At 44.1% G+C, this 9,642-nt stretch overlaps 2 protein-coding genes across 2 annotated transcripts; one reads left to right on the top strand and one right to left on the bottom strand.

Annotated features, from left to right (window-relative positions):
- Nucleotides 1-2,269, bottom strand: LOC104451180 (NDR1/HIN1-like protein 13). Its single transcript, XM_039314241.1, has 2 exons — nt 2,218-2,269; nt 1-428 (listed from the first exon to the last, which is right to left on the bottom strand). Exons 1-2 carry the CDS (start codon nt 2,267-2,269, stop codon nt 1-3), a joined length of 480 nt encoding a protein of 159 aa, XP_039170175.1.
- Nucleotides 2,270-8,715: 6,446 nt separating this feature from the next.
- Nucleotides 8,716-9,642, top strand: LOC120294251 (F-box protein At1g22220-like). The gene has a single exon (XM_039314240.1). It carries the CDS (start codon nt 8,716-8,718, stop codon nt 9,640-9,642), a length of 927 nt encoding a protein of 308 aa, XP_039170174.1.

Here is a 9,642-nt window from a genome sequence, read left to right as displayed (position 1 = left end):
TCAAACAAAAGGGAACTTTCCCCCTTCCTTGAACAAGATCCCACTCCTCCCATTCGGGTTCTTAGCCCTTGTCCTTATATCAAACTCATGTTCAACGTTACCTTGGCTAGAGCGCGGCGTATTCTTGACGAGGAAATGATCGATGCAGAACACGGGGTCCTCGGTCTTAATGAAAATTGAGGAAATGCTCACGAGAACCCCAAGGACGATGAGGACGGCGATGAAGATCAATAGCAGACACAAGATGCAGCAGCAGCAGCAACATGACCTCTTGCTTTTGGCAATGGGAGTGCGGTAGCGCTTGACGATCATGGCATTTTCAGGCGGGGGAATGCGGTAAACCTGGTCCTTGGGCACTTGAACGACGTAAGTGCCCCTAGGAAAGCCTTCACGCGGCTCATTGGGCCTCAATGGGTCGGGGTCGCGGTCTGGGTCGAGCACAGGCGGCTCATGGCTAATGGCTTCAGTGCTAGAAGAAGGTGATCCCGCCCCTCCATGAGAAGATGGGGAGCGGCAGGCGAAAGGAGGGGGAGGTCACTATCTGAAATTGGGGGCTAAGGAGGTGCAAATGGCGGTGGCGGCGAGGGGGCGGGGGCGGTGGAAGAATGGAAAATTTTAGAGATAGGAGAGAAATCAGGTGGGAGGGGTACCCTATTGGTTTTTGATGAATGAGAGGTTTGAAGTGAAGAAGCCTATAATTGGAGGGTGTTTCAAGAGGCCAAAACGTATGAACAATAACTCAATCTCATGGTTCCTCCTACGTTAACGCATCAGTCAAAAGAGGAGGAAAGAATAATACAAAAAATAGAAAAGCTGCATTTTCCATTAAGAAGGATAATTAGAAGATCTCCTAAACATGAATACTTTGCTGAAGTTCTTGGCAATTTTCCCAAAAGTAGATTACTCTAATCTAATCTTTTGCTAATTTAGTTTTTCCGTGTTTTATGGTAAGATTATGGATAGTTGATTATAGCACTTTGCTAGCATAACAATATTTGGGGATAGCATGAGAATAACAATTTATTATGAGTCATAAATTCTTAAAGAAATGGGTCCCACAATAATTTATAATTATTTGTAATTTGATTTTTGTGGTCTAGAATAGATTGTTATTTTCACGGTACATTAAAGACTATCACGCAATCATTTCTCGTCGATTTTATGGATAATTTACGTCCATAAGACATACATCAATTGAAATAGATATCCGCGAGAAATGTCTAGCCTCATTGTAACGATTATCATGCTCATGCATGTGATCTTACAACATATACATAATTGTTTATCTTGCTTTTAGCATTTGACATTGAAATGGTCAAGACAAAATCCTATAATAAAAGTAATATAATTAATCAAATAATCTAAAAAAATGTAAATATAATAAGTGACACGTTATAAATTGAATAGCCAAAAGACAAAAATAAAGTATCATTTTAATTTTGCATCATTTTAGAGTCTCGACATGTCACATCCCGACTCCTACAAGTATAGGGGAAATGACATGACCATCCTCTACCCAACGAAGGCAGCCTTAAACATTACCAATATTAACCCGTATTCAAAATCAAAATAAGTATATCTCCATCTACATATCTAATAAAATAGTGATCTGAGCATAGGATTAGAATTCAAAATCCATAAAAATGAATATAAACATCTTCAACTCAGCAAAATCCAATAGCTATTATCGGATGTATACATCTACCCTAACTCATACCCAAAGCTCCAACTATTATAAGTTTGCCACAAATAGTGCCTTCCGTTCTACTTATCGCTAGTCAAAAGACCTGAAAAATATTTAAGATGAATGATATAAGAAACCACGACTTATTAAGCAATACAAGTATCTCCTAAGCATATTGAGCATCCACTATACATAGTAGAAGTGAGTTATTACTTCATAACTATATGTGTATAAATATACGTGTATGTATTGTTGACACCTCAATTTTAATTAGGTTAATTTTATTTTATTAAGTTTTTATTTTATTTCGGATAAATAAGATAATTAATAAACAAACAAAAAACGAAACAAAAACAAAAGCCCAGCCCTTTTTCTTTTCCCTTTCTCTTCCCCCTCCGCGTGGCCCATATGGCCCATTTTCCTTCACCCTTGGCCCGGCCCATTTTCTCTCTTCTTCTTCCTCCTGTCTTCTTCTTCCTCAATCGCTTGCATCTAACGCGCGGTGGCCGGCACGCGCACGAAGGGCGACCTACGGCCGAGGGTGTAGGCGGCGTCGGCCGGAGGGGATAAGATTGCAGGCGCCATTAATGCTGAGCGAGCTTCGCTGGAAAGTTCGATGGGACACCGGTTCGGCCGAGCGGAACCGGTGGGCAAGCCGGAGGCCGACGACCGAGCCCCTCCGTCGACCGGAGTTCCTTCGCCTATAAATAGGTGGCCGCAAGCATCGTTGGAGGGTGTGGCGAGCTCGGAGATCCTTCACTGAGAGATATCGGGAAGGGTTGAAGGGCGGCGTAGGAGAGAGCTCGAGTCGCGAGCTCGGCCACCTTCCACCGAGAGACTTCGGGAAGGCAGGCGGCGAGTGACTCGAGAAGGTCAAATCCGGCCGGTGGAGGCTCGGATCGGGGCCCGAGTGAGGAGGAATCAAGGCCGAGGAGGGTCCGGCCGAGATCTACGCAGTAGATCTAGTTTTTTTTGCTGCTGTTGTTGCCGCCGGACGCCGTGCCGCAGCCGTTCGCCTCAGTCCCGACGTCATTGCTTCGACGGCTTGTTGTCATGCCCACCTGTGAAGCCGTTGCCGTGATCGGTCCGCCGACGCCGCGCCAGATCGAGAAACCGAGTTGCCCTGTCACCGCCACCGTTTGCCACCACGTCACGGGGGTAACTTGTAACCGTCACCGCCGTCGATCGCGTTATCGCCGTCACATTCCCCCTCTCGGACCATGTCGCCACCAACCACACCAGCGCAACCGTGTTGTTGCTCGTCCTCGCCGTCCCGTAGCCGGTTCGTCACCGTCGCCACCGTAATGCCTCGGTTTTCCTCCCTCGGCGCCGCGGATTTGCAAACCTTAGGGTTTGCGATTTTCCGGGTCGCCGAATCGGAGCCGGGTCGGCGAGTCGGGTAGGGTTTCGCGAGGCCAAGGGAGGTTGGAAGCCGGGTCGTGGAGTCGGAGCCGGGTCGGCGAGTCGGGTAGGGTTTCCGTGATTTTGGGCGGCGGAAATCCGGTTCGGCGAATCGGGTAGGGTTTCGCCGAACCGGGTCAATGGGTCGGCCCGGTTCTTTTCAAAAACGGGCTTTTGGGCCACGGCGTCGTTTTTAATAAAAAAAAAAAGGGGGCAAAAATCCAAGTCGGGCCATAGCAACGCGGGCCCGTCCGCGTTTGGGTCGCCGGCCGGGTCGGACCCAACCCGTGGATCCGACCCGGGTTGGTTTTATTTTGTTATTTTAATATAAATTAATATTCTAATAAATAATAAATAAATGGTCTATTTTAAAAAAAAAAAAAAATGTTTTAATTTCAGAAAATCGAAAAATATTAAAAAATTGTTGAAAAATGTTTTATTTTCTAAAAAATCGAGAAAAATCAAAAAATAATTTATTTTCCAAAAATATTAAAAAATATTAAAAAATATTTTATTTTCCGAAAAATCAAAAAAATCAAAAATATTTCATATTTTCCAAAAAAATGCCAAAAATCCAAAAAAAGCCAAAAATTCATGAAAAAGCCAAAAAAATTCAGAAAAAGCCAAAAAGACTTGTACTTTTCCAAAAAATACCAAAAAATCCCTTTTATGTCCAAAAAATGAGAAAAATACTCAAAAATGTTTTCCTCCCAAAAATGCATGGAAAATCCCTCGAACATCCAAAAACCTCAGGGTTTAAACAAGATTAGGTACCGAAAGGGCATTAGTGATTAACTAGTGTAATCAAGTCCCCGATCCTAATTTTCTGCGGTTGCGCGGGAGCGAGTATTTCTCTCGATACTTCGCTTGGGTTTCTAATCGACCCACCCCAAATCGATTAGTGGTGACTCCAATTTAAAAATTGATTTACGGGTTAAAAACTCAGACTATTAAAGTCGTGAATTGGTGGACTTGGGAGAGTCCGGGCATAATTAAATTCAGCCGAGCCATTAGCCTCCTTAGGCGCTCGTACCGGTGCGGGCGCCGAAAAAAAAAAAAAAAAAAAAAAAAAAAAGGTCGCGACATGTATATATTAAAAGTACTCATTTCATAAATAAATAAATAAAATATATTAAAGCATACATCAATAGGTTAGTTCATTGATTAATCTAATGCTCAATATCAAACTATATCATTGCCTATGTCTCCGTGACAGGCTTACCAAGATTCTCAATTAGCTAGGTCTCAACTTATATTAGCGATGGCTTGACTCTTGAGGATGTCCTAAAGACAATTTGTGTATTCCTAAATCATTAATGGGTTTAGAACATAGTGAGAGCATCAAACCACTAATTCATCTCCCAATAACTCACAAAGAAAATCTAGAATCCATCTCACAAATCAAGTTCATTAACCTAAACATAACACTTTTCACAATTTAATTCATCAACATAAAACATTTTATAAACCTCATTCATAAATCCGTAAAATTTGACAATTCTTTCCATAACATTTCACAAATCATTCTTAAGTAATCAGCTCAAGCTATAATGAAAGGATACTTTGCCATTTCAAATAATTAAGAGGGTCATAAATGCTCAACCCGGCTATATGCAATAAATATGACATTAGTACCACTTTTCTTTTCATAGATATATCAAACCATGTATTATGTCTTTCATATAGTATCTTATCCCTATTACTTTCAAGACATGATTTTACAATTTGAAAGAAGAGATAAGAACCACTCACTTGAGATTGCAAAACCAAATGATGATAGCTATCACAAGCTGACAAACTTTAGTACCTATCAATTAAGCAAGAAATATGTATCAAAATCGAGTAGAGAAATATATTAACTAAGACTTAACTAAACTAAGCTTATTAGGCAACAAAACAACTCCAACATGCCAACAAAAGCTTGCCCAAAGTGGACTCATAATGTTGTCTTCTATAACATGGCGACTTGTACACCAAATCTACTCATGCTATAATTCTTTTCAACAAACTTTGATTCAAACCACCTTACTATAAAATAAAATAATACAATATGAGGTGATGCGATGTGATGTGATGTGATAGGAGAAAACCATTGCTTAAAAAAATGGTAGAGATAGGAGAAAACCATTGCTTAAAAAAAAAAATTGTAATTGACTTCAACAACACACATGTGAATTTTGATAAATTCTTCCTGATTAAACCTTAAATTCCAAATCAATTTTTATAGAATTTCACGACTTCACAATACCTTAAACTTTCATTACTCATGATATTGCAACTAAACAACTCCTAAACTAAACCTAGAAACCTAAAACCTACTCTAGTCCAAATTTGCAATTGAATCAAAGAAATTCCTTCAATTGGATGAAAAAAACGGTTTGGATTCTTCTCGAGTGCTACAATCCATTTTGGGCCCATTTGGTTCGGCTTTGGGAAAATGCATTTGGTCAAATGCAAATACCTTTGGGATAAAGGGGTTTTCGGGGAATACTTGAACGTTTGACAAATTATAATTTAAAGGGCATTGGATAGTGACTTTGGTGTAAATACCGTTTGGTAAACCCAACATTTGCAAAGGGCTTTATTATTTTTTTTTAAAAAAATAAAAATAAAATCCGATGAAACTCCATCGCCAATCAACAGCGAGCCAACCACTGGTGACCAAATTTGGCCGTCGGCAAGGCTGGCAGAGGTTGCATGAACCAAGATCTTGCTGCTGACAAGCGGCACCACCTAGGCCTCATCGGCGCACAGATCTAGGCTTGCGCAACCTAGGCAAGCGTCGCTTGGGTCGCGTGACCTCAAGCGACGCCGCCTAAGGCCGCGCGACGTGTGACCCAGCGGCGTCGCCTAGGTTAGCGTGACCTAGGCAAACGCCTGCCTGGGTCGCGCGGACCCAGATCTAGCCGCTAGCGAGGCCCAGGCGGCGCCACCTGAGGTCACGCGACCTCAAGTAGCCTAGCCAGCAGCTAAATCTAGGTTCCTTAGACCTCGAGCAGTCTCGTCGATGGCCAGATCTGGCCACGGCGGTTGGGGTATGGGGAAGGTGCTTGGTAAAAAAAAAAAGTCAAGCGATAAACAAAAGAGAGGTAGACTCGCATTTCCAAAATCTTGAAAGCACAAAATAGGTCCCCACCTGCTTTGGGCTTTCAGCATTTCAAAAGCAAGCATTTCCAAATGTTGAACCAAACGAGGTCTTTGTCGGGCCTCACACCCCACTCTTCTTTTCTCTTCCCCCCTCAAGCCGTAGATATAACTGAAAATGGGCTTAAATGAGATTAGGCTTGGGCTTAAAAATGATTCACCTCTTATTATTTCCTTTGCAAATCCATTTGTTATACGACAATCAATCATTTTATCCAATGAAGTTCTAGGCTCAATCATGTCCATCCCGTAACAATTTCTATCCATTTTCTATAGTAATTTAAATCATGCTTTCCCTTTGTTTATTAAAATCCCTATCTTACCCTATCTCCATTAAACATGCCTTTGCTTTTCTCTTTTTCGACTAAAGAGTAACCTATCACGGTGGGTAGTCAATATGCAAAACAATAAGATAAGTAAAAGTAAATAAGTGGTCGGTAGTCACTAGTCAAATATTCGGTAGTCACTAGTCAAATATGCTCAGGACATTCAGACTTCTCACCAAGCTCTCAAAGTCACACACGCAATCGATCGGGCCATGGTGACGAGATCGGGCTTTGAAAGATTCAACCCTTGCTGAAACGTTTCTCACAAATTGCTCTTCCCCGAGAACCACGAAAATCACAAGAGCCGACGAGCAAGAAGATTTGGATTTTGGCTGCTGCTCTTCATCGACATTTCTGGGAGCAGAAAGTTTCTTGACAAGATTAAGGATCGTTCGCTCGCAACTTCCGAGCGGTCTTGCGTATCATACAAGGAAAGGTCAAAAGAAATGGATTGATTCCACCCCGTGAGAAATGGTTTGGAGCCTGAATTAGTCAACGAAAATCGCTACGTCGGTATCCTAATTTCAAAAGCCCCGGTATATTTCTGGGATTTTATTGATTCCGGGGGCTTCTTGGTGAAGAAGAGTTGCAATGACTGGCTAGCCGTTGATGACGATGATTGATCAAATATCATTAGGATATCCCAATCGGTTGAGGTGTGCCAAGTCATGCGCTTTTGCGGGGAAATTAGTCCCTTTTTGCCTAATAGATTCAAAGAAATTCGAGATGTCTGTAGGAAGAAAATGATGAGGAAATGCCCATTTTTATGTAGGGTTTTATCCAGCTACCAATTCGAGACCGTAGTGTTCATAAGCTTGGATTATCTTCTTTCTAGGTACCCATATATCTTATTTGTACACCCACCATTTGCCCGAGGAATAATTTTCAAATTCGGCTCTAATGAGACCTAAATTGTATGCCCGAGGACAATTAGATGGTGGTAGAATAATCCGAATGCTTTGCGTGAAGTAAATTGGTCACGACTTGACCTCCATCAAACAAGTTTTTTTGTTTTTTTTCGTTTTTTCGTTGGACCGTTTCGTGGGTTTGGCGTCAAATTATGTAATCCCTTGTGGAATTGACTTAATGAAGTAATCCAGTTAATCACTGGTTAGGACATTAGAATTGATTCGGACAAACTTATTGTCCGAAGTGAAGATTGATCCTTGATTAATTTTTAAGCTGTTTGTTAGCATCATTCTATAATAATAAAATCCTAACATTAATCAAATCTCGCGACTCGTGACCAATGGCACAAGTCCGCCCACATTTTTGCTGATAAGTGATCAACAGATCCCATGGATAATTATCCAAGCGGGATCTCTCGAAGTAACGAGGAAATTTCCTCCGGTGTAGGACAAATATTCACATTTGTTTTTTACGTTGCTCCATTAGATTAGCACTAGACAACCTCTCTCTTTCTTTGTCGTTCTCCTTTAAAAAAAAAAAAAAATTCATGGGAAACATTATTTTATTATTATTACCCTCTTTTTCTATCTCCAAACCGTCAAAAGTTCCAATTGTCCTTCACCGGACAGACATCGTCCCTTCATCGACGCAAACACGCCCCACGATCAAGGAGTATTTTACGTACAAATTGCGCTTTAAACTATTCACGATACATTTGCGCATTTCACTTTGAGATGAGTTTCGATATACAAAACTCCCATCAACGGCTATCTCTCTCCATACACTTGCGAGGGCAGTATATAAAAACATATGCTAGTACATATTCTCAAATGTAATGAGCGCGTTCGAGATATGTGCAAGCAAATAATAATTCAAAAATAATTCACTTTTTGGTACAATTATTATTATAACGTGGAACCAATGTGTTTAAGAGTGGCCCGAGTTTCTCGGGAAGTAAGTCATAAGCTGTTGTTGATAAAATCCTTTTCAGAAAAAAAAAAAAAAAAACGTCTAGAAAGGAGGAAAACATAATAGCTTCCACGTTCCTTCGATTTTTCCAAAGTCGCCCGACTCACAAAAAGCTACGTGGGGCCCCCCAGTCTCTTTTCCTTCCCCGGTCAGCGGTCAAAATCTCTTCCCTATAAGAGTTGCCCGAGTTTCTCTTTTCTCACGCTCGCTCGCTCTTCCCTCCAGGCACTGCACAAGACCATCATCATCATCATCATCATCTCTCCGTCTCCCGAAAAGAAAATGGACTGCTTCGACCGCCTGCCGGACTCCATCATCGTCGACATCTTCAACGCCGTCTCCGACGTCAAGTCCCTCGCGTGCTGCGCCGCCGTCTCCCGGCGCTTCAACGCCCTCGTCCCCCACGCCGACGCCCTCCTCCTCCGCGTCGACCGGGTCGTCCCGGAGCCGGACCCGGACTCGCTCCTCCCCTCCTTCCTCCGGACCCTCCTCAGCTCCGTCCACCACTTACTCTCCCCCCGAGCCGCCCCTGAGCCGCCCAACTACCCGGCCCGGGTCCTCCGCGGGTTCTCCCGGATGCGGGACCTGGAGATCGAGCTGCCCTCCGGCGACCTGATGCTCGAGAAGGGCACGGTGGTGAGGTACCGGGCGGCGTTCGGGGAGAGGCTGAGGAGCTGCGTGATCCTCGGGTTCCGCCACTGGCGCGGCGGGGGCGGCGCAGGGGAAGCGCAGGACGGCTTCGGGGAGGGGCTGACGGAGCGGGTGGCGTGGATCGTGAGCGCGCTGGTGGGAGCGTCGGCGCGGCACCGTGTGGCGAAGGAGGTGGCGACGGAGCATGAGGGGTTGGCGCGGCTGGCGGTGAGGGACAGGGACGGGGAGGGGGAGGTGGTCATGGACAAGCTGGGGCTGAGGGAGGCGGCGACGGCGGCTGCGGTGGCGGCAAGATCACATGGCGAGGGGCCGAGGACGGTGGGGGTGTCGACGCTGAGGATGTCAATGAGGCACCAGACGACGGTGGAGATAGCGGGTGGCGCCGGGATGCGCCTCGAGGTGCCCATGCTGGTCGTCGTGAGGCCCGACGATGATGACGGCGCGCCGGAGGACGATGCCGAGCTGGCATTGGAGGCGTTCGGGAGCGGAGTTTACGGGGAGGTGGTGAGGGCTTTGCTCAAGAGCAAGAGCTACTCGATGGAGATGAATTCTTACTGA

This window comes from Eucalyptus grandis, chromosome 6 (assembly GCF_016545825.1).
Source record: "Eucalyptus grandis isolate ANBG69807.140 chromosome 6, ASM1654582v1, whole genome shotgun sequence".
In the NCBI taxonomy this organism is placed as follows: Eukaryota; Viridiplantae; Streptophyta; class Magnoliopsida; order Myrtales; family Myrtaceae; genus Eucalyptus; species Eucalyptus grandis.
Note: the sequence above shows the minus strand (reverse complement) of the source record. Positions and strands in the feature narration are given on the sequence as shown.